Raw genomic sequence first — 25,964 nt, 5'->3', positions numbered from 1 at the left:
TATATACTGGGTCATTTCATAGTAGAAGGAGTTTGATTCCCAAGGGTATTGAGATAGGATGAATAAAATTCTGGAAACACTTTTTTGGGCCCTGGATTGGGAGTAGCAGATCTGGGTTCTTGTCCTCGTCTACCATGTGAGCAATGAGGCATTTCCAATTTTGGGAGTTCAGAGCTTCTATTCATAAAATGAGGCTGTTTACTCGCTCTCGTTCATCCATGATGATCAGGAATTCTTATATAGGTGTGTATTTTGCCGACATTTTGTAGCATGTTTCCATTGATATCTTTCCCTGAACTTCATGCACAATTGGCAGGGATTTTGTAGGTTTTTCCATCTGTACCATATGTGGGGGTGAGGATGAGCTCACAGTGTAAGGGTATGCCCATGTCATGGTCTTTATCACAATCCAACTACTAGGAGAAAGAGAGCTTTTGTGTACGAAGAAATGAGCTTCTGAGGATTCAGTTCTGTTGAGGAGATGTGAGTGAGGTCAGAGGAAGCATGAGAAGGACTGAGGTAGACAAAAGTTTAGAGGCAGCAGAGGAGAAAGGGTTGAGGCATGTAGAACAATATGGAAATCAGTCTCCTAAGAAGGTAGAAACAACTGAAGTTATGTAAGAAAGATTAGTAAGGAGCACTGGGAAAATGCAGGTGTTTGTTTTAGACGGGGCAAACAGTGCCAGGTGCAGGGATAGATCAAGACCAAGAAAAGGAAAGACAAGAGAAGCTGAAGATCTAAGAAGGTGGGAGGAATTGGCATGATGAGAAGAGCACAACATACTGAGAAACCTGTGGGGTTGTACGCAACTCAGGTGAGGGGATGCTTCACATACATGAGCAGGTATGAGCAGCTTGGGAGAGGATCACACCAGTAGGGGTGGGAGCTTGAAACCGGGAAGTGAGAGGCGCTGAAGGTGGCAAGCAACTGAAGGGGGCTAAGCCAGCAAGGCCATTTGACCATCTATCCCAGGCCCTTCACCGTCCAGATCACAACTTCTCCCTATCTGCTACTTTTACTTCAGCAGCTTATTTATCTAAGCTTCTTCTCTATCCTTGCTCTTCTTCACAGTTTCCATAGTTGACTTGACCAATATCTGGCTTGACCTTGACTTTGAACTTGACTTTGAATATAACTCTGATTCAGACCCATATTTTATCCCAATCATCCTGACCATGTTAGGCGTGTCATGATCATGGGGACCGAGTCTGTACTTTTGTAATTATATAACACTCTAGCAGTAGAATATAAATGTAGGCATGATCCAACTGTTTATAAGCCTTTTTATACCACTCTTACGGAGTTACCATAACCGTGGATTCCCTCTCTCTTCTTTTTTTTAAGATTTTATTTATTTATTTGAGATAGAGAGCAAGAGAGAGCACGAGTCGGGGAGAGAGGGAGAGGGAGAAGCAGGCTCCCTACTGAGCAGAAAGCCCAATGCAAGGCTTAATCCTGGGACCCAGGGATCATGACCTGAGCTGAAGGCAGATGCTTAACCGACTGAGCTACCCAGGCACCCCTCCTTCTCTCTTCTTGAGTCTATGAGGAGATAAGGTTTCCACAGACATCCTCGTATCTTTAGGGCAGCCTCTAGGTGGGTAGGACTATCCTCTTTAAATTTCTGGGCCAAGAATAGTTCTGGGAGCACCTGGGTGGCTCAGTCGTTAAGCATCTGCCTTCAGCCCAGGACGTGGTCCCAGAGTCCTGGGATCAAGCGCCACATCGGGTTCCCTCCTTCGCTGGGAGCCTGGTTCTTCCTCTCCCACTCCTCCTGCTTGTGTTCCCTCTCTTGCTGGCTGTCTCTCTGTCAAACAAATAAATAAAATCTTAAAAAAAAAAAAAAAGAATAGTTCTGGAGCAAGTGAGGGAAGAAGTGAACATGGGGAGGAGAAAATGAGGACGATGAAAGTACACCAAGGTCCAATCTGGGTCACTAATTTCTTGTGAGCTATGTCTATCACTAAAGACTTTCTCAAAGTGTTGTGGTCACATAAGCATCCTCTATAGAAGGAACTCTAGCTTCATCACTAAGAATGAATTATAGATCTCTTTATTTGAAAGAAAAATGTACAATTTGCCATTGTACTGTCAGTGTTGTCTTGGTACATAGTGGTATCTACATTTTACAAGTATGGAAGGCAAGTGTTAGAGAGGAGGTCAAGCAGTGTAGTAGTTAGTGCCAGAGATGTTCTGTTAAGGCTACAGCAGGAGGGGATGCCTGGGTGGCTCAGTCGGTTAAGCGTCTGCTTTCAGCTCAGGTTGTGATCCCAGAGTCCTGGGATGGAGTCCCTTGTGGACTCCTTGCTCAGCAGGGAGCCTGCTTCTCCCTCTGCCTGCCTCTCCCCTTGCTTGTTCTCTCTTTCTCTGTGACAAATAAATAAAATCTTTAAAAAAAAAAAAAGGCTACAGCAGGAGGTTAGCAAGGTGAGAGACAAGAAAAAAGAAATTATGGAATGCCTATGGAAAGAAATGGGCAGGAAAATCTTCCCTCCAGGGTTGGCTTCTTATAATGAAGGAGGTGCCCCTCTAAGGAACTTCAGAAAAGAGACTAATATAAAGGACCAGTATGGTCCATAGACTAGTTCCCAGTGGCAGGTACTGATTAAGGAAGGTAAGGACTCCAGGAGAGGGTAAGGTGTTCACTGATGGGGTGTGTGTGTGTGTGTGTGTGTGTGTGTGTGTGTGTATGCATGCGCGCGCACGTGCGTGGGTCTCTTGGAAGTCACTTGAGATTCTTCATACAAAGCTTTCTCCTAAAGAAGATTTGTATGTTCCTCAGTTCTAGATTTAAACTGAGATATTACATCCGATCTAAGAAACAAATACAAGCAGAAGTAAAAGATAAACTCTCTGGGGAGATTCTTTTATTGAGGTACAAAAAGAAGCCAGGAAGTCAGTGAGGCATGAGTTTGAGGAAGACCACAACAACTTTCTCCACCCAACAGAGATGACTCCGAATCTGTCTCTGCCCCTACCCAGAGCACAGGCCAAGATGAGGGAAAAGGCAGTCAGAGCTGGGGATGATGACGATGATGGTGAAGATATCATCACTCTGTACCCATGTCTGTGGAGAAGTTAACAACTTCCTTCATGAAGTAGCTGAACTTTTCCATTAGTTTTCCTATGAGAAAACACAAAACAAGATTTGTTAAACAAGAGGCAATGTTATGTAATGTCAGAGCCAAAAGGAACTATAGAAATTATGAGGCAGAGCTTAATGTTATAGATGAAGAAACTGAATCCCTGAAAAGGAAGGTCCTTGCCACAGGCAGTTTCTGACAGAGACAGAAGTAGAGTCTCTCTAGTTCGGTGATACTTCCACCCCCCCACTGATCAGTGGGATCCCTCCACTGATTCCAGAACCTGGGCCCATAAACCAAAATCTTACAGTAATACAGGAGGAGGACTTCTGGCATGGAAAGCTGAGGTGGCCTGCCAACAAGGTGGCCTGCCAACAAGGCCTGTGATGAAGCTGGGTCCTGCGTTAGTGAGAACTGCCACTACATGTCCACTTCAGTGTCCTTGAACACAAGCCAGCTTCTAGGCCAAGGGCCCAATGTGTGTGCCTGTTAGAGAATCTTCCCTTTTGTGAATGTTCCCTATTCCTGAATAGAAATAAAGATGCAGACATATCCTTCTGAGCGCAGGCCCTAAACTGATATTCTAACTTGTGTAGATAATCACAAGATGAAAAATACAGGATCGAAGATAGGTAGCCAATATCCAGTGGTCTAAAGGAGACTTAACAATGAACAAAGTGGACTTGGGGTGTAAGGTAATAAATGCTAAGGTGCCTGTTCTACATTAAAGAAGTGACAACTACCTAGTGATATTGCCTTCAAAAATACGGCACAGACCAAACAAAAATACCTAAGCAAAACATGCCCGTGGGACCCAGGTCCAAGCACTGACAGCTTGCATCCCCCTCTTTTAGATGATAGAAAAAAATTTTGTGCTAGCCTTCTTCCCCTCTTCCCTCTTAAGGCTACAGTTACTTAGAGCCACTAGGAATTTGAGAAGGATAAAGGCTCTCTAGCCACAGTTTGTCTAAGAATCAAGCAGTATGGCTACAAGTCTCTTAGAAATCATGTAGGATAGTGGCTTTCAATGATTATTTAGTATGGGGTTCAAGACCTTTTCTTCTAACAAGATACTGTGTAGAACTCCATTGCCTAAAATAGCTGAACTTGGGGTTGGAGATCACCCCCAAATGATCCCCTTAGCCCCTTGGTGACTCCTGACCTGCCTCTATAGAACCTCTGGGCTCCTGGTCTTACTGGACCCCCTCAGTTGAGACAGGGATTGGCAGGTGGGTGATGGATGGAACTAGTTCAAGCTGGCAGAGCAGGTGGCCCAAACCTAGCCTGACTGTGAGACAGTTTTCTCTCTCTACCAGCTGCTTCCAGGTGGGAATAAGCACAGCTTACGGAGAGTGACACAGGCTCATAGAGGAGAGGTTTGCAGTGCAGGACACTGGCCGCAACTTCTTTTTGCTTCCCGCAAGGTACTCACAAGTTCTCAATGCATAGGTAGCACTCATTCCCATACGTGATGTAGTCAGAACCACAAACGGGCAGGTATGTGATGGGGCAGGGGATGGCCACCACTGGGTACTTCTTGTAAATGCTGCAGTCCACCTGCGACAGACACAAGAAAATATCCTAGGCTATGCTGGCTATGTTGGGCAGGAAGCAAAATACCATCCTAGGAGTCCCAGATCAGATATTCTGTAGCTAATTCTATTAATAATATTATCACCATGACAAATACTAGTATTGCTATCCCCACCTCTGTTACTACTGCATACTTTGTTAATAATTCCTGAGCATTTCCATGCTAGACATTAAGCTTAAATCATACATGAATTTTCTTTGTTTAATCTTCATAACAACTGAATAGGGTAGGTTCTACTATTACACCTCTTTATAGATGGGGGAAATTAAGGCTTAAAAACAGAGAACTTGCATAATGTAAAAGCTAGTCAGTGATGGGGTTGGGATTCAAATCTAGAGCCTGTGCTATTAACCACGGTAACTGTGTCCTGCCTCTCACATGTTGTCCTTCCCATGAAGACTTTACCAACCTCTCAGCTGGAAGTCATCTCTCTCTCCTTTAACTTGGGATTTTTTTTTTTTTTTTTTTTTTTTTTTTTTTTTTTTTTTTGCAGTCTATGGTTAGTAACATGTATGTCATTTGTCTTCAACTGCCTTCTGGAAAGCAGAGGAGATTTTTTAATCTGTGCCCACCTTCTCCTTTGCCCCCTCCCCAAACACCCTGAATTAATTCTACGTATATATTTCAAAAACATTTGTTGACTAAATGTCAGTCAATAGGAGTTGAAATTAAAGTGTAATTCAATATACTCACTGTTGTTAAAGGTAGACTAGCAGCTTCTGAAAGAGAGTTACAGATGGAAATGTTAAAAATAAAGCAAAGTCTTGAAGTCTCATTAATTAATGTTAATTTGGGCCTATGGATTGAGATTCTGCATTTGCTCCGGTGACGAATCTCAGCACACAGTCTGTTCTTATATAAAACTCCAGCTGTTTGCTGAAGAAGCCAAATGGCCAATAAGGTAAGCCCTTTATTCAGGCAGGAGAATTGACCAGTTTCCTCCCTTTATCGACCATGGGGCATTTTCTGGAACTTATTATGTCTTTGATAATGATTCAAAGTCAGATAGCAATAGAAAGTATTGCAGTCACTCCTCCTAGGAGCCTGAAGTGCTGCCATCTTTGATATTCTCCCCTCTGAACTGATATAAAGAAATGTAATGGAATGTTCTTAAGGTGTTAGAATCTTTATTTATTTAAATAATTTTCAGGATGTAAAAGTCTAATTGTTGATTCCGAGGTTTTGGAGAATTGTGTTTTATTTCGATCCTCCTGGATGGATTTGGACAGACATCCAAGTTTTTCTGTGTCATTGCACTGAGGAATAGTATCTAATAACACCAACCACTTCCAGTGGCCTTATGGAATGGTAGAATTATGAAGAAATTAGTTCTTTTTTTTCTACGGCTCCACGGATGAAAATAAAAATCCTTGAAAGGGAAAACACTGGACCCAACCCTCCCCAACACCTGTTGGTACATAAGACTCTCCCTTCCCAGGCCAGGGCTGTTTGTATTATAAGCCAGTACACTTTAAATCCGCATGACCAGACATTTCCCTCCAACACTGAGAAGGGGTTATTTGGGAAGACAAGCTTAATGGTTGCACAGGGCACTCTGTGCCCTTAACTCACCCAAGTTGCTGAAGAAATGAGTCATTGTGCAGAGCAGAAGGAGCCCCCCGATGATCTTCATGGTGGAAACGGCTGTGGTGCAGAGGCTGTCAGGGCTGTCACACCAGCTATATCAGCCATACCCTAGGAAAGGGGTCAGGTTTATATGCCAGTGCTTGGTTTCTCCACCTTTCCCGTGAGATCATCCAGAGTCAGTATTGGCTCTGAGAGGCTCTCAAAACACAATGTCACACCCTGGGTGGTGTTGCGGTTCCTGTCACATAATTGCTACTTATTATCTGACCGAGAAATTGATTATTTGAGGTGAGAGGTATTTTCCTGCCTGCACCAGAGGTGGGGACTGTTATTTAGAATTCTCAACTTCAAGTAGTGGAAGAAATTAACTATAGGCTGTTTGGCCTAGTTATGAAATAAGTAAAAAACGTCAAATTTTTTTTCACCAAATAAAGAATATTCGATTCAGATTAGACAGATCACACTTAGGTTTATATTCTGCCTCCTGGGGAAATACTGTTCATTTTTGAAGCAAGGAACATAGGAAGCAAGCTGGGACCTGGTGGGAGGAAAAGTGACCTTAGCATTTATGAGACTTGGAGAAGTGCATTGACATTTTCTAGCTGTGTGACCTTGGGTGAGTCATTTATGTGCCAACAGCCTGTATCAGTCAGAGAGACTGGATTATGCTATGCTAACATATAACCTCAAGATTTCTGTGACTTAATGTATGTTTATTTTTTACTCAAGCTATCCACATACAGTTGTCAGCAGATGGTGCCATATTGCCTTCAGTGGATCCCAAGCGGGCTGAGTAGTTTTGGAATATCGTTCATTGTCAAGGTGGAGTGAAGATGTGCCCTTGGAGATTTCCATTTTCAGCAATTATATATTCCCCTTAGAAATGACACTACTTTTCCCTCACCATCAAGTGACCTGGCTCAATCACAGAGGTTACAGTATGATCTTATCTTGTCCCTTGAGGACCCGAAGGATGAGAACTGGAAAATAGTTGTCAAACAGTACAGAGACCACCCCACAGCCTTAGTTTCATGCCCTGTCAACTGGGACCTACTGCTAACCACAATAGAATTTACAGAACTGGAGTCACCTATATGAAAGTCTGTTCTAAAATGCAGTGCGTGTCATTGTCATTGTGATTGTAATTATTATTAATGATCAGTGAAAAGTTTCTGCTATGGGTTGCTGACATTAGATTGTAAACTGGATTTTCCAAACACAATTGTCCAATTAGCTGTTTTTCGTCTGTTGGGCTGGAGGGCATATATATGAAAACCTGAAGGAAGGCAGTGGTCTCTGTTCCACCAGTCTTTTGTTTGGTGGGTTTATTTCAGTACATTCTAAAACACGACATCTGCAAGGAAAATAAACTAATAATAAATGACATGGCATGGCTCCCTAAAATTTTGACTTTTACGTCTGTTTGGGAAGGAATATAATGTAGTAGTTAATATAGGCATTGAGTCCAGAGAGTTTTATTTGGACTCTTGCTTTTAATAATTGTTGACTGTATGACTTTAAGTACACAGGTTAAGCTCTGGATGCTTTTGATTTCCTCATCTGTAGCATAGAAATAATATTTACCTCCCAAAATGGCTTTGAGTATTGAAGATAGATAGATAGATGATAGATAGATAGATAGATAGATAGATAGATAGATAGATACACACATATACTCGTGTGTGTGTGTGTGTGTGTGTGTGTGTGTATCAGAGTGCCAAGATCATAATTAGAGCTTCATACATGGTAACTAGAATATGGAATGTGATCTTCAGGACAACTCATTGAGGAAGGAATTTTTATTACCCTAATTTTACCAGTGAGTAAGTTGAGACTCAGAGGATTTAAGTAATCTTCACAAGATCATGATACTAATTAATGGGGGAGACTATGTTGAGTTCAGTAATGGAAAAAAAGAGAAGTGAATGCCATAATAAAGAGAGTTCATTATAAGTTTTATTGTTTGCTATGATAGTTTGAAGACAATGAATACTGAGAAAAAGACATTATATTTTAAGAAGAGGTGTCTTTGTTGCAGTTTGAAATGCATTTAGCAAAGAGGAATGGGAAAGGGCTCAAAGGGAGAGTAGGATGAAGTAGTGAATAACATTCTAATTTTTTTCAGATATTTGTTAGTCAAAGAGAGGAGGGGAATGCTAAGGCTTCAGCAAGGTCTAGAATAGATCAAACCTGTCTTACAGCCAAAGGGAAGAAGAAGGAATTTAAGATGCATGGTGGATGGGGGCTGATTATAGCATTATAGGAAACTGTAACTGGAAGAAAACTAACTTTCTGAAGATCACATGATTCTATCTATCTATCTATCTGTCTATCTATCTATCTATCTATATATCATCTGTCTGTCTATCTGTCTATCTATCTACACATATATATGATCTCATTCAATACTCAGAGCCACTCCGGGAGGAAATATTGTTTCTGTGTTACAGATGAGGAAATTAAAACATCCAGAGCTTAACCTGTATCCTTAAAGTTGCACAGTCAACATTGTAAGGTTGGTTCTGGCTGTTAAGTTCTGGGGTTGCCTTTTGTGATAGAAAAATCGAGTTGGTCTGGAAGCTGGAGAAGGTTGGAGAGGCTTGGTACAGACATCAGTGGAAGAATGTCAGATAGTCAACAATGGATATGAAAATTAATGGCCAGTAGACAAAATTAGCACTAGATTTTTTCAGGTTCAGTCAGTACCATGCTGAATATTTCTCCCCAAATATATTATGACATTGAGTAAGAAATGAAAAAAAAAAAGTGACTTTCTGGATAGGGAGTGTGTACATCAGAGACTGGAGGGGAGCCATAAAGAGGGCCGTAGGCTCAGAGAAGAGTCTAGTGTTCGAGAAGTTTCTGATAGACTATGCAAGGTGTGAGTAGTTAAGAGTTTCGAAGTCAAAATTCAGAATACATGTGGACTTAGTAGTAGTAGTAGGTTTGGGGAGTATGAACAATTGTTTATGGAGGCTATGGCTAATAGGCAAAATGTAGGATTAATTTCTCGGGGGGGGCGCTGAGATGATAATCCTCGGGGGTGTATCCAAATATAAAGCAGATAAAAGATTGGTGGAAATGAAGTTCTTTGGATTTAAAAAGGTGAGGAAAAGCAAGGTCAAATGATCAGGCATGGGTTGCTTTAGGTCTGGGCAGCTGTTTACATAGAAATTTTTAAGTTGCTCAGTGAGCCAAGGATTATAGAGGGAGGATCCTTTGCAGGTGAAAGGTGAAGATTGAGCAGACAAAAAGTCATCCATTTAGGCTGGGGGCAGTGTCTTTATTCCTCCTAGGCTTGCTGCAAGGGGTGGTGGTGGTGGTGGTGGGAACTTGAGGCCTTGTCAGATTATGACATGGCTCCATCCTAGGGAAGGCAGAGTAGAAAAACGGGGAAAAACAAAAATGAAATGAGAGAAAAATTTGAGAGTATTAGGGATTTCTTCCCCAATGGATTTAAGGTGCCACAGGGAACAGAAAGGTGACCCGTCAGAAGGTGAGAGATGGGTGATAGAATTAAATTGGTGCAGGACCTGATTAAAGAGTTCTGGGTCAGTTAGCTGGAGGGAAATAAGGAAGCCAGCACCACGGCTGGGCAGTAATCCAGGTTTAAGATAATGGCTGTAAGAAGGGAAAGGTACAATAAGAAAATTAACCATATATTATGCACTTATTATGAGCTGGAATTGTGCTACATTTCATGTGTGCGTTATCTCATTAAAGATTTAAAATAATCTCATGAGATTGGTGAGGTTATTTGTCCTGCTATTTAGCTGAGGTAACAGGGACTGAGGGAAATGGATAGTTTAAGGTTAAAAGCCAATGCTTTTTAATCGCTCTGGTGTATTGCCTTTAAATCTAAATCTAAGAGATTTGAAGACACATTGGAAATTGGAATAATAGGAGTAAAACTGGTCAGCTCAGAGCAGTGAGGAAGGACAGCTGATGTTTTAAATGAGCTGAACACTGGATCGGTGCGTGTTGCCTTTTTATGTGCGAGGGTCATCTGGAAAGAAGGAGGGTCCCAGTGGGGAGAGAGGGTGATCTAGAGTCAGGGGACAAGTGTCCCTTCCCCACCCCTCCACCCTCATCTATCTGAGACACAGTGCTGTGACAGTCCTTTTTCTACATCGTGCTACTTCTCCCACATTTAGTGAGATTGACCTAGATTGGTGCTTCAGGTTTTCAAGTTAAAAACCCTTCCTTGAAACGCTAAGATGTACAAATGATAAATAAGTCTGAGGATTGGAGGTGGGTGAGAAGAAGTTGGAATTCCTATTTAATTCTGTATTTTCCTCCTAATTGCTGTATCAGCCCATTCCCCAACCCCCTGGGTTCCTTCCTTCTTGGCATCCATCACACACTCCATCCAACACCCTCAAGGCCTTCTTGTGATAATTTTAAAATCATGGCCTAGATTTGGGTGGACTAGCTCTTGCCTTGTTTGTCCTCCTCTCCCTTCCCTGTGTGGCTCCTTCACATTCTAGCTCCTTTTCTTCTTCTTCCTTTCCTTTTCCCTCGCCTCCTCCTCTTCCTTCTCCTCTTCCTCCCCCTCCTCCTACTCTTCCCCTCCTCCTCCCACTTCTTCTTCTCCTTCTTCTCCTTCCCTTCCTCCTTCTCCCTCCCCTTCCTCCTCCTTCTTCTCCTTCTCCTTCTTCTCCTCTTCCCCCTCCTCCTCCTTCTCCTCCTCCTCCTTCTTCTTCTTTTCTTCTTCTTCTTCTTCTTCTTCTTCTTCTTCTTCTTCTTCTTCTTCTTCTTCTTCTTCAATGTAGTGCTCACTGTGTTCATGCCCTTTTGTCTACTGGGACACAATGACCTAGAGATCTGGATATTTGCATTTTGATCTTGTGTCTGGCAGGACTTGCTCCTTGCTCTTCTTGGGAACGAGGAGTTAGCACATCCAGGGATCCTATGCTTTGATTCTCTTTAATTTTCTTCAAATTGTTGAGGCCAAATAGTTTCAATTATGGGACAAGAGGTTGTAAATGAAGGGTAACAACTCTTTTTCCTGTTGGTTCATTTTGCTCCTATGTGACCTCACAGTATCTGGATTTAGATTTTACACATACACAGACAGCTTCTAGCTCCTATTGGTAAAATCATGTCTATTGTGCTCCGTGCTGAAGGGAACACTGTTTCTTTTGGGAGGATCCACAATACACTTTATTTTACTAAAGGCTCCATTAAATGTTCTGCAATACTTTAACTCAATTTTCTCCAAACTTAATTTGCCATAGTTTACTTATTATTTTACAAACATTAAACAACATCTAAAGAGATGTTAGTGTTTTCTTTAACACTGAGAACTAAGGATTTACTCCAATTTCCTATAAGTTGATGATGTCCAATATAAAGGTTTGTTACCAAGGAAGATCACTGAATTTTTGGTCTGTTTGGCCTGCTCAGCAGTTCCTCATCATATTGAACAGAACTCCATTTCTAAAGAAAGCCTTCTATATGGCTTTCTAGTTCTCCACAGTGGAGACCAATAGAATAAGTCTGCTCTCTCTTTCTGAGTCTATTCCTTCAGATTTGCAAAGGCAGCTCCGGAGGGTCTATTCAAAGTCCTTTCTCTTCAGATGATATAGATCAGCTTCTTTAATATTTCTAATACAGTATATAATCCCTTAGGTTCTTTAGACCCTGACATATTAATACAACATTACTTAATAACAGTGAAACACAAGTCATAATCAACCTCGCCATTTCCCTTTGCTATTCTGGTCAGTGTTATCCTCTCTGGAGATACAGAGAGAAATGAGGTAGACAAAAATCCTACTTCCTAGAACTTCCTTTCTTGTAGAGTAAAAAAAGGAAAATAATAACAAAAATAGTAAGATGATTTCATATTTTTACAAGTATTTAAAAGAAATTGCATCATGATATTAGAATAGAGAAAAATGTGGAAATAAGGAACAAATTGCATTGGGTGATTAGAGAAGGCTTCTCAGAGCCTGAACGATGAGGACAGACACCTGAATGATGACAAGGAGCCATTCTGGAAGAGCCAGGGAATCAGTGGTGCAGAGAGAAGAGCTGGTGTGATGGCCATAGGCACGTCAAACTTTTGAGGGAGTCCACTTTCTGCTCTTCCAGGATTATATAAAATGGGTGCTTTTTCTTTAAAAGAGTCAACTTGTAAATCAGTTAGGCTCCAGCCCACGTCCTCTGTGATTAGGCTACTTGTTTTCCACTGAATTCTATGTGAGATTGGATTACAAAATTCTTTCAACTATTTTTTCTTTTTTAGATTGTCTTTTCTACATGTGTCTCTCTTATTATTATTTCCTATTATAAACTTTCCTCCTGGTGATTTCCATTAGAGTCTGTGTCCAGGAGTTTATGGTCTCAAGCATCCATTCAGTGTCTACTTACTGAACTCCTATTATATTCCTCTCTTGTTATTCTAGGACCTTGTTTTATTCATTTTCATCATAGCGTTCGTTGTTACCTGTTATTTCCTGTTCCTTTATTCGCACACTATTCATCTCTCACCACCGGGGTGCAGGTTTCATAAGAAAAGATCTTGCCTGTCTTGTTTGTTTGCTTCTACTAGAACCTGGTATATAGAACATTGCAGAGTAAAAACTACTCCACAAATAAGTATCAAATGAACGAAAGAGTTGTTTTAAGATTCCGCATCATTAGTCAGCAGGTAGAGTAACAACAGAATTCATCCAGCATTGGGAAGAAATCATCTGGTTTGCATCAGTGAATTTAAAAAGAAACAAAGCATACCTCACTGGAACTTACACAAATTTCATCATTTTAGATTGAATTCAACTTCATTAAGAAGAGGAAACTGTGAAGTATTTAACACATTCTCCTCCACTTTGTTTCCCATATGACTCAGAATCTCCTTTAAGTTGGAATCACTGTTGTCTGAGTGAACAAGGGCTCCTTTGCAGAGCCCCCCTCAGTGGTGAAGCCAAGGGGATAAATGTACCCATGAGAGCTGAAAGAGCACCTCTGCCTGCTTCCCAGCTGCTCCCACCACTGCATCTATGCCAGGAACCCCGCAATCCCAGTAGTGCTCATAAATCTATAAAAAGATTTATCAGCTAAGTGAAAGTTTCTGTGAATTAGGGTTATTCGCACATAGTTCATGAGGAGTACTACCTAAACATAGCATGTCCAGATCAGATGGCCAGGCTAGAAAGAAATACATAACTATGTCCACATCTTGTTTCTCTTACCAAACTTACCTCACTTTGACTCTCCTGCCTGGAGGGCAATTAATTTCCATTCCTTAATTTTTATTTTGATGGAGTTACTGTTCTACTGCTCCATTTCTTTGGTGTGCCTTTTATTATTTTTGAAAATAGAGATTGAAAGATGAAATAATACAATAATATTAAGTTACACAAGACGGTCAAAATTAGCAAGAGAAGGTCTATATTTTATGACAATTTTTACTTTGAGAAAACAGACCTGAGACGATTTCCCACCTCCAAAGAGATCCACCCTGATGGATCCTACTGACCAAGGGCCCCTGGGGGAAGGAGAGAGGATGATGTAAGAGGACAAAGACCCTGTTGCCACCAGAACTGAGCTGTGTATTAGCTGGAAAGGGGATGGAGAAAGAAAGCAAAGCTGTGGGGACCTTTCTGGTTAAAGAACCGGTCAGATTAAGATAGAAGAGTGAGGCTGACATCTAGTGGCAGAAACAGGTAATGGTACAGAGCCCACTGAAGCCAAAGGCTGATCACTTTTTCACTTTTCATTTCCCCAGCCTCAAATATAATAATGGCTTCATGTCCCTGTACTAGACAAGATCTTTCAGTTATAAGTGACAGCTTCTAAGATGGATTAAGCAAAAAAGAAAAACGAATTTATTGACTGATGTAGTAGGAACAATGGAATGGAGTAAGAAAGGATTAAAAATGCTAAAACTAGGGGATCAAATGGTATCTACTCTTTGTCTCAAAAACATAACTATTCCCCTAGAAGTTCTTGGCTTTCCTCCCTCTTCTTAGCACATAAGCATTCTTTTTCCCTCTAATGAAGGTGAGCTTCATTTACGAGTGGAGGTTAAAGGTCTCAAACAGCTGTTTGTATGTGTGTGAAATGTTTTCTTAGGCTCATGTCTTCAGGTGAGATTAGTGGGGCAGGGTCAGATCTCAGGTGAGCCTGCACTTTGGGGTAAGTTTAATTCGGGGAGTGTCAGTAACACCACTTGATGATAGATCTTAGACGCAAGTAAAATGAAAGCTTATTTTAAACAATTAGCACACAGGGGTAAATACCACCTCTTTCATTATTATGTTTATTTGTAATAAATGTGTCAGTTGGTTCTCCATTAGTTTAATTCCTTTGTTTTCAGTTTTGTTCCAAATCTGGGTGTAGCATAGATGTGTTATTTATCATATGCCCTTAAATTACAAAAGAAATAATTTTCGCAATTAAGTAGTGAAACGAATAGCAAGTGTAGTATTCCGTTACTCCTTAGCCACATTTTCCATATTTATAAAATTTAATATGAGGACCAAATTCCCTAAAGAAAAGAGATTTACAAAAAGGTGATTAGTATCATAAGGAAAGTGGGTATTGCTTCACATTCTCTCATCTTCCAAATGTAGTCCTGAGAAAGGGAGCTGGTTTGCAATTCCCTTTATACCTGTCTTTTTCCCTGCCGATCAGCCCACATTCCTCCTGTATCTGGAATTATTATTCAAAATAGGGTTCTGTGAAGTTTTTCAACAGAGAATCTTTCATCTCCTAACTTATTCCCATTTCGATACCTTTCGATTCAACATAGCAATGCCAGATTTTTTTTTTTACCAAGAAGTAAAAGATAACCATAAGAAGAGTGCTGTGCATAATAATTCACATAATTCACACTCTGCCCAAATTTTCACCAGGCTTACACTGCTCATAGACTACAGTCTATTCTCCTTACCCCTGGTATATTTTTCCCAGAAAGCTAGCCTCTGCTTAACCTTCCACCTTTACGTATTACTATTCCCTAATACATAACATTTATTTCAACATATTTTTTCTCTTTATTATTTCCCTAAAGACACTGCACATTTTCTCAAGTCCAAATGCTCTCCCAAGCAGAGAGCCCTGTATAAATTGCCCATTCTATTTTATAAGTCTATTCAAGTTTTCTATTTCTTTCTGTTTCAGTTTTGGTAGTTTATATGTTTCTAGGCATTTATCCATTTCTCCAGATTGCCCAGTTTGTTGGCATATAATTTTTCATAATATTCTCATAATTGTTTGTATTTCTGTGGTGTTGGTTGTGATCTCTCCTCTCTCATTCATGATTTTATTTATTTGAGTCCTTTCTCTTTTCTTTTTGATAAGTCTGGTTAGGGGTTTATCAATCTAACGAATTCTTTCAAAGAACCAGCTCCTGATTTCATTGGTCTGTTCAACTGTTGATTTTTTGTTTGTTTGTTTCTATATCATTCATTTCTGCTCTAATCTGTATTATTTCCCTTCTGCTGGCTTTAGGCTTCATTTGTTGTTCTTTTTCTAGCTCTTTTAGGTGTAAGGTTAGGTTGTATATTTGAGACTTTTCTTATATCTTGGGGTAGGCCTGTATTGCTACATACTTCCCTCTTAAGGAACTGCTTTCGCTGCACCCCTAAGGTTTTAGACCATCATGTTTTCATTTTCATTTGTTTCCATGTATTTTTTTTTATTTCTTCTTTAGTTTCCTGGTTGGTCCATTCATTCCTTAGTAGGATGTTCTTTAACCTCCATGTGTGTGTGGTCTTTCCAAATTTTTTCTTGTGGTTGACTTCAAGTTTCATAGCGTGTGGTCGGAAAATATACATGGTATGTTCTCAATCTTTTTGTACTTGTTGAGGCCTGATTTGTGACCCAGTATCTGATCTATTCTGGAGAATGTTCCATGTGCACTTGAAAAGAATATGCATTCTGCTTCTTTAGGATGAAATGTTCTGAATATATCTGTTAAATCCATCTGGTCCAATGTGTCATTCTAAGCCATTGTTTCCTTACTGATTTTCTGCTTAGGTATCTGTCCATCGATGTAAGTGGGCTGTTAAAGTCCCCTACTATTATTGTATAATTATCAATGAGTTCCTTTATGTTTGTTATTCTTTTATATATTTGGGTGCTCCCAAAACGGGGGCATAGATATTTACAACTATTAGATCTTCTTGTTGGATAGACCCCTTTACTATGATATAGTGCCCTTCTTCATCTCTTGTTACAGTCTTTAGTTTAAAATCTAGTTTTTCTGATATAAGTATGGCTATTCCAGCTTTCCTTTGGAAGCTAAGAAGGCACTTCCAAGTGTCTTGCCTAATTAGCCCATGCCTGAGAAAGTGACAGCAGCTATTAGGAAGAAATGCTAATGTAATTTAATTATTCTACATAGTCTGGTGACAGTCATAAATTCTCATTCATCTTGCTTTGAAACTGATGGTAGATACTTGGTTAATTACCATTTTTTTCAGTTTCTGTTCTTTTCCTTTAAATGACATTTCAGTCATCCTCTGAATCTAGTGCTTGCTGTGCAGATGAGCACATATTTCCTTTATTGGACTAGCTTCTACGCCCCGTTTTCTTCAGGGCTCAGCAATAATATCCTTGTGGGTTGGAAACATGACACTGGAAGCCCATGAAGATTCTTTTCAAAGGAAGATGTGCATTAAAGAGTTAGCTCAACAGACTTGGGACACTCAAATTAGCTCCTGGGAAGTAACCATAAGCCCTTGGAATATCCCTCCTGGTAAGAGTGACTTTGTAACCTGAAGTTATAGGCCGTGCCCTATAGTTTATGCTCAAGTGAATGCCTGTCGTTGTTCACTGTGATCTTAAGCCACTCTGTATCAGTTTGACCTCTGAGAATGTGGGGTGGCTGGAGACTAAGTAGTTGTCAGTCATGCAGGTGCCACAAGCTTAGGTGACTAGCTTCTAATGAAAGGCCTGGGCACCAAGGCTTTTGTGAACTTCCCAAGTTGGCAAAACTTCAGTTGTGTTGTCACACATCATAGCTGGGAGAATTAAACACTGCCTGTGTGAGTCCACTGGGAAAGGTCGACTGGAAGCTTGTGACTGCTCTCTCCTGGACTTCATCCTATGAGCTTTCTGCCTTTGCTGATTTTACTCATATCCTTTCATTGTGATAAACTGCTACCATGTGTATTAACAGCTTTTCTAAGGTCTGTGAGTCCTGCTAGGAAATCATCAAACCTGAGGATAGTCTTGGGGATTCCCAACACAGAAGATCTAACAGGTCATGGAAGAGTTACTATCAAGACATAAGTCTGTTTGCGAAAACAATTTCAAATGGAGTTAAAATACATCACAAGGAATATTATTAATTTTTAATCTAAATTTCCTGTTGAACTTATTTGAAAGGCAAAGAAATGTATATCAACTGTCAGTTTCTATCTGTGTAAGACCACATAACCATTTTGTTATTCATGCGTATATCTATACCTATATCTATGTATGTATCTTTATCTGTATTGATATCTATATCTATTTATGTCTACCAAGCAATATTTATGGGCACTATTCATAGGCATGTCAATGTGATTTGTTAAAAATTTTTGAGTGATTTGAAGAAATGGATTTCTATTCATTGTTTGAATACAATCTGTAGATATCTATTAGCATGATTTTTGTACAATTCTGCCAAAACATCACATAAGCTTTTCTTTCTTTTTTTTGATGAGTCAACTTTGAATGCTAACTGAATTTTTTCAGAGAGACTTTTCTCTTTATACATAGTCTGTCCCCAGTCTTTTATGAACAATAGAGGTTATTTTAAATAAAAAGTCCCATCCATCAGCAAATCCAGTTCCTTGGCTAAGATTATTTGATATTTCTGTGAGGAAATATGGAGAAAAAAATAGTATTTTATTTTGAACTCACCACTGATCCACACAAAAAAAACACTCATTCTGGTAAGTGTGGCCATTTGTAGCACAAACATATGATGTCACATCTGGACACTGTGATGTATAAGAAGGATCCACTGAGTAGTACATTTTACATGGGGGCTGCAAATATCAAAAAAATGTCATATGAGTAACAATTGGTGGATTTTCCCCCATCTATTCCTGGCCTGTCACTTCCTACCCCTACAGAAATAATATCAAGTGTTTCTATTCAATTGATCTTTTTCAAGATTTTCTTCTGGGCTTTGGTGAGGCAGGTTTTTTGCTGACTGCAGTGTCAGAAAATGCAGTGACCCACCCATCATCTCTTAAAGTCATAAGCATTATAACACCCCCACTCAAATCCCAGATGTAAGTTTCCGTTTAAACTTGGAATCCCAATGCGATGAACTCATTCTAAGAACTTTGTGAGTAGAGATATTTATGAATTTGTGAACTTCTAGGGGAAGGGACTCAAATGTTATTGTTGAGAGTGAGGGTTCTGTATCGAGGCTGGGAATAATTCCTGTATTTACCACTATTTAACTTTATGACCTGGAGCAAGTGACAGGTGTTATTTCATTTAATGCTCAGAGATGTATTTTACTGTTATAATATTTGTGCTACATGAGATTAGATCTAAGTCTGGAAAGGTTATACATGCCCAAGGTCACATGGAAAACTTTTGTTCTACTTACCCCCATAAAGTTTTAGGTCTCTCATGTAAAGAGAGTGATCAGATTATCATCAGAATTCAGAACTGAGAAATTTAAATTTACCTTAGGCCATTTATTTATATCATGTGGCTTGAAGATTTCTGCAGACAGATAAAGTACATACACAATAGGTTAAAAGAAATCGTTCTTCATGGAATATGTTTTCACCCACTGAAATTACTAACTGAATAAAGAAATGTAATTTAATTACTTATTTGCACAAAAGTATACAAAATAACTTATAGAAACAGAATTTGTGGGTGGTGTTCTTTTGTTAACTACTTTATTCATTTATTCATTCTTTCCTTCATTTTCACAGTCCTGACTGTAAATGAAAAATTTATTTATAAATTTTCTAAGTCACTGAGAAAAGAGGTTGGAGGTGTAACTTGCAAACTATGTTATTTTCATTGTTACCTGATTTTTGTTGGCCTTAATTTCCTCTTCACTGCAGTTGGAATGAGTGTACATACTTTAAAGTTTTTTAAAATTAAATATGATTTAGTAAATAAAATATTAGGCTCATTCCTACCAAGATGCTGAACTAAAGAGGATACTATGAGTGATGATCAGAAACTTTAAGGGTTCTTTGGCTCTGGAGAGACTGACTGGTTCTAGGAAACTAGTTTGTGTGAGGATGCTGGTGTTGCCTGGGGATAGAGGGTGGCCAGCTGACTGTGGGAGAGGGAAATAAAAAAAGATTATCATAGCTCTGCTCTTCCTTATCTTTCACTGTAATATGATCTTTTAAATAATCTAGAAAATTCTTGCTTTCCAAAAGTTAGAATTTCCAAAGTTCAAAGAGAAAACTTGAATTATATTTTAAAATTTTTCCCAGAGGAGACAAGAAGCCTACCAACCTTTCCAAGAATAGACTGTGCCAATTGCACATATAATCTTTTAAAGAATAATTTTAAAAAATGGAATGCTTCTTTCTGATTCTAAAAGACCAGAATCTTTTAATGGTTAAAGTAGCTGGATATAGTGATGAAAAAAGAAAAATAAAGGCCTTCATCTAGTAGAAATAAAATAAAGTAAGAGTATATACTGCATACCATATATAAGAATAAACCTCAAATACAACATAAGAAATGAAACCTTGCAAGGATCAACTGAATTTCTCTTTAATCTTAGTGTAGGGAAGGCTTTCTGGTAGGTGAGGTGCTTTAGCATAGTTTTGATTAGCATTTTTTTTATAGTGAAGTTGAATTTCTTTTACAGATTTAAGAGCCGTTTCTGTATTTCGGGGGTATGTGTATGCGTGTGTGAATTGTATATGTATGCATTTTACTTATTTGGCAATTGGTTTTTATTTTTTCCCTCAATTTTAAGTATTCTTATATATTACCTATATTAGTCCTTTGTCTGTGATTTGTGTTGCAGATATTTTCTTCCAGTTTATCAGGTATCTTTTACTTTAAGGATTGCCCTGAAGATACACCTCCAACAATACAAAATACATATGCATAAGATTATTGCAGCATTGTGTGTAATTGCAAAATATTGGAAACAAACTACATGCCCATACATAGAAGACTGATTGAATAAACTTTGGTATACCTACCCAAGGAAGTTCTATGCCATTGCATAAAAGAATGAGGGAGATCCCTGTGAATTGATATGTTTTGATATCCTGAATTGATTTTCAGGATGTTTGTAAACTGAGAAAAGCAAGTGGCAAGCAGGTATCTATAGTATGCTATCTTTCATGTAAGAAAGTAGGAGAGTGACACAATGTGCACACATATGTTTCTATGTAACACAGGAACGACAGAGATCAAGGAGGTCCATTCCATAAAGATGGCTGTGGGGTTGGAATAAAAGGAAAAGGGGTATGGAGGTAATGACACTTCTCTGAACCTAAACTCTTGCTCATTTTGTTTTATTTTCCTTGTGTTCAAAATAATTTTGAATTGCCCTTTGGATTTTTCTTGACCCATACATTATGTAGAAACATGCTATTTCATTTTCAAATTTTGGAGGGTTTTCCAGAGTAACTCCCTTTTCTAACAGTGATACCCGATTGATACTCTCTTTTCATTGTTCAAGCCTAACATTCCCCACTTAGTCACACATGATGACTTTTCTTTTCTACAACTAAAAGAATATCAGATGTTTCTCCCCCAAGACTTGTAAGTTTGCTTACCTGAAAAAACAGTATGTGCCAAAGTGGAGGAAGCCAGGAAAAATATGATCGTGTAGGAAAAGGCAGCCATTTAATCTAATCCAATGTCCTGCTCTGATGAGACCTGGGAAAAGGCTTGAGATAGTTTATTCCCATCTTACACAGCTGGATTTCCAAGCTGTAGAGAACCCAATACCTTGAGGTATTGCATTCCTATAAACTTGACCATGATGGTCTCACATTGGCCTGATCCCAAGGCTTCAGTCCTGAGCGGGCCCTTCCACTCCAAAGAGGGAAAGTAAACTATTAAAAGAATTTTTTTTTCTGCCAGCAGCAGTGTATAATCCCAGTCCTGGTTGGAAGAGGAACTGGGCTCAGGGTTCTCATCAGGGCTGGCCCCAGGCATGTTCCTTTTACATAGGTTCCCCCTATAATCTATCATGTACACTGGAACGTTCATGTTAGTAAATATAAACACTCTAAGAATTTATTTTAAAAAATTTGAATAAACGGGGGACTGAGGACTCCTGCATTATCAGGGACCTGTCACTTTATAATGTGAGTCATTTGATTTCCTGAAATAGACCAGTTTCTTCAGTCCTTCATTTCCTAGCTAAGTGTCTTCTTGCAGACCACTTACACATGCTCCAATACAAAGAATGAATTGAAAATAGAATTGTTGGTCTTGGGTCATAAAAATTATGTATACCTTTCCTGATGCAAGAATCAGGATATATATCTAGTTCTAAATATAATTTTTATGATCCTTAGGTAGGTACACATAGTTTTATATATATCAGAGAGATCAGAGTTCAAATTCTAGCTTCAACACCTCCTATAAATGTGAGCCTTGGAAAAATTACGAACTTCAAAGCTTATTGAGGTGGTCAACTGATACTATTATAAGTAAAGACATAATCTATATTAAATTGCCAATTGCTTTAGCCAAACTCTTCTCTTGTAGGGATGGAAATACTAAGCCCCAGAGAGATGTTTTCCAAGTCATTTCCTCAACTTCTTCCTGTCCTACTCTGTCCATTCTGTCTCTTCTCCAAATTGTAGCTGGTGGGCATGCAGAGAAATAAAGGAGCACCCTATTAGCTGCTAGTGAATGTTTCCCTACTTTCATATGCAGAGGAAGCAGAAGGAGGATACTGGAGGAGAACAAACACAGGGAAAAACCTACTGACAGAGAAGAAATGCAGAGATCCCACCACTGATTTGAACTAAGGATGGAGGAGATGAAGAAATATTACCTGAATGAGTTCCTGCAGAATGTGAGCCTACTCTAGTCACCCTGAGGTCACAGCTAGCCTTGAGTAAAGTTGCTATCCTATCAATCTGTGGCCAGGGGCATGCTGAGCACAGGGAGCAGCCTCCTAGCTCAGTTGAGTGACCACTTACTTGGCATGAAATTACTCTAACGGCTGTTTCCTACTTTGATCCCTCTCTTGAACCACCTCCTCTGGTGTTTCATGTTCCAGCAGGCAGGGACAGAGCTGAAGGTTCCATTCTTGTGATTTCTGGTTGTGGATCATGAGAACAAGAAGGACCAGCATCCTAAATATTTGACCACATTTACAAAGGTTAATTGCCTACCACATTCCAGATGATCTGGTGAACTTTCTTGCCTAATTCAAGGCTGATTCACCCTTCTGGTCTCTTTCTGCCTCCTGAGGTCACTTAGTCCATCTGCTTCTCAGAAGGTTTACCTGTTTTATCTTTCTAAGACATGATTTCTGACGTCAGCCTGAGAAACTTGGGTACTGCAATCGATAATCTTTGTAATACTCAAGCCTCCCAGTTTCTCCACTTGTTTCACTCTACTTCAACACAGGAAAGCCTAAAAATGTGCCATTAACTGGAAAATTTCTATCACATAAACCTTAAACTTTCTGAAGTAGTTAGCATGCCTTTTGCTGCTTTGTCTTTTCTTCTCAACCTGAGTCCCATAGTTTGACATTTATATTTAACTTTTTGACATGGCCATACTCTTTTGACATCCTACCCTTTATTCTTCCCTCTTCCAAGCCAGAATAAACTCAACTTCCTATTTTCCTACTCCAGACCTCAGTTAGTCTTGGTTGGTCACCTAAACCTGCTAGACTCCTAAGAAAGCCTCTTATTTAATATCATGTTGCTAACTATGCCACCCATCTCCGTATCATCTCTTTTTTTTAATCCATTTTTTTCAACTATCTGACCATACCTCTCCTATATGACTTTGAATAGCAAAGTTCACCTCTTCTTTTTTTATTATTATTATGTTATACTTCACCTCTTCTTTATCAAGTAGGGAAGCTTCAGGATGAATCAACTCCACTTTTTTTGTCTTTGCCTTGTAATTCTGGAAATTTTATCATTTACCTTTCTATTTTTCTGCTTCTCTTCATATCAAATTATGAGGAATCTACACATTCATCCATCCCTTTCTTTCTGCCAGTACCTGGTTATGTGGTCTACATTCCTCATCACATTTATTTCTTATAATAATCCCATGCAGTTTATAGCATTGTGAGACTTGTATAAGAGGAAAAGAGACTGAAGCTTAGAAGAGTAAATTCATTTGCTGGAGCTAACTAGCTACTAATGAGTGGTAATGAAGTGACTAGCTACTAATGGTTAGAGATGGGATTCAAACACAGATGTGTTTAACTACAAAACCCATGTTCACTTACTTTCTCCATATTTTCTCTCATTTTAAAGTATGAATATTCCCTTTAATTTATCTATCAATCTTCTTAGACCAACACCATGAATGTCTTATGTGATACTTTATGCTTTTCTTGGCAGCATCTTTGATTTTCCCCTCTTTGTCCCTTCTTACAAAGCCAGTACTCTTAACCTCTCCATAATACTGCTTCCTAGGCAATCAGATTTATGCCCCATGAAGGAAAAGATCTTACTTGTACCCAGTATAAACCTTATAACTGCAGTACGTTGCAAGGATTTTTTTTAGCCACTTAGTAAGTATTCAGTAATATGTATACAAGGAAAAAAGGAAGGAATCTGTTCATTATTTTTGTGTGTTTTACTTTGTTCTCGATGTTCTTGAGAATGTGTTTTCCCAGATGTATTTTAGGGATATTGTGTCTAGTCCGCTAAGATGTAACCCTACTGGAATTTTGATTGGAGTCAGTAAATCTTTATAATGCAGTCTTTTCATACATGAGTGTGACATGCCTTCTTTTCAACTTGCAGGGGAAGTCTTCTACTTGCTCAATGTATAGGACTTCCTAAAATGCAATTTTTAAAACACAATCTGATCTTGTTGCCCTATTTGAATTTTCTATTGGCTCTTTCTTGGTTATATTATGAGGTTATTATTTATGGTAAAATTTGAATGTGAAGAAATTTGACATCTTATTTTGTATAATTGAAATCAACTTGTTCATGAATATCCAGATTCTATTGATAACAAACAAAATGTATCTTGGGGACCTGTGACTTTGGGAGCAGGAGATGGACCGAATGAAGGTTGAATGAAGTATGGATCCTAAGAAGAGTGAAGATAATGGAAGAAGATACTTAGATTTTCGGATCTGCTTAGCACTAGTGTCTCAACCTTCCTAGTGTTTGTAGAAGCAATTACTTTATAAATTAAATTAAGGTGAAAAGAGAAAACTGCCTACACCTTCCAACTAAAGACAGTTTTATCTGTTGAAGATTCAGAGGTCTTTGGCAATTAATTACCTATTGTTTCTGTGGAGCTCCATTTCCCTGGTTTTCAAAGGCTTAAGAGATCCTTTGTGTACCAGCATAATGTTATTTTTGCCAGATAGAAAAGGCACTAATATTAAGAAGATGATCTCCTGATCTTTGTAGGAAACTGTGACTGGTGAAGTCGGATTTCTTCACACATCTTTAAAAAAAAAAAAATAGAGCTTAATCTGGAGAGTACATAAAATTGCCCAACGCCCATGTCTGCAGTATAAGTGGAAAACAGACAATATTATCTACTTTGCATTCCATGCAATTGGGGGAATTACACTTCCAACACCAGCAGCATGGACACAAAAGATAGAAAGAAAGGTTACAGAAGACTTGAATAACACTATTTACCAACTTGACATAACTGAACTTCATAAAACAATACAGCTACTTGTGGATCTGTAGCAGGTGTACCTTCCCTATTTTTACCACTGAGTACAAATGAAATACATATAAAGTAAACATAAGAAGACAGTAAGGGGGAGAGAAAGCAGTTTGACTAGGGACCTGGGCACTTGAAGAATAATATGGTGGTGAGTTTCCTTGGTTTTCTTTTTGCTTCATGTATCCCAGACTTGGAGCTGAGGAAGACAGCAACCTGGAAACACCAGGAGGCACAGGCCAAAAAACAACTCTGACAAAAGCCTGTTCTCTCTAGCCAAAGGACCAAGAAAGGAGCACAAATGACTTTTTTTGCCTCAGAACATTATATCCAAGAAGCTATCATTCTCACCAGCCTGGGGTTGCAGCTGGGTTTCTTGCAGGATCTATTTCATAAATGGTGAAAAGCGTAGGCAAGCCATGGGTAGCCAGACCCTCCATAAGGCACTAATGACTTGTCAACATATGTCTCCCTTTTGGTTTAACTTGTAAGGTCGAGGCAACTGGGTGGCTCAGTTGGTTAAGCGTCTGCCTTTAGCTCAGGTCATGATCTCAGGGTCCTGGGATTGAGCCCCACATCAGGCTACCTGCTCAGTGGGGAGCCTGTTTTTCTCTCTCCCTCTGCTGTTCCCCCTACTTGTGTTCTCTCTCTCTCTCCCTCTCTTGCTCTGTCAAATAAATAAATAAAATCTAAAAATAAGTAAATAAATAACTTGTAGGGTCTTTTTCCTGATGGAACTAAGTAATGCATTCATCATTGCTATTTCTATGTAATATTGTCCTATAGGTCTGGTCATGTCATTGACATTAACCAGACACCACCAGGTAGTAAAAAGCACCAGAATTCCATTTGACTCTACCACTCCTTATTGATTACCCATTACATGCCAGGCTTTGTGCTC

The 25,964-nt window shown here is 39.2% G+C and overlaps 2 protein-coding genes across 3 annotated transcripts in view; one reads left to right on the top strand and one right to left on the bottom strand.

The window, feature by feature from the left end:
- LOC113263922 (uncharacterized) overlaps positions 1-25,964 on the top strand; it is a 124,318-nt gene that overhangs the window by 48,561 nt on the left and 49,793 nt on the right. The window contains exon 3 of one of the 2 annotated variants that reach the window (XM_057312237.1): positions 20,611-20,685. The exons of the other annotated variant lie outside the window; for it this stretch is intronic. Coding sequence (XP_057168220.1) covers positions 20,611-20,685 — 75 coding nt within the window. The remainder of the gene's footprint in view (positions 1-20,610; positions 20,686-25,964) is intronic. 2 annotated transcript variants of the gene reach the window in all.
- SPINK7 (serine peptidase inhibitor Kazal type 7) lies at positions 2,859-6,387 on the bottom strand. The gene is made up of 4 exons (XM_057312239.1): positions 6,251-6,387; positions 5,372-5,397; positions 4,517-4,641; positions 2,859-3,125 (listed from the first exon to the last, which is right to left on the bottom strand). The coding sequence occupies exons 1-4, from the start codon at positions 6,309-6,311 to the stop codon at positions 3,080-3,082; spliced, it is 258 nt and encodes an 85-aa protein (XP_057168222.1). The 5' UTR covers positions 6,312-6,387; the 3' UTR covers positions 2,859-3,079.

The sequence above is a fragment of the Ursus arctos genome, unplaced genomic scaffold, assembly GCF_023065955.2.
Source record: "Ursus arctos isolate Adak ecotype North America unplaced genomic scaffold, UrsArc2.0 scaffold_15, whole genome shotgun sequence".
Lineage (NCBI taxonomy): Eukaryota > Metazoa > Chordata > Mammalia > Carnivora > Ursidae > Ursus > Ursus arctos.
This window is presented reverse-complemented; position numbering and strand designations above follow the sequence as displayed.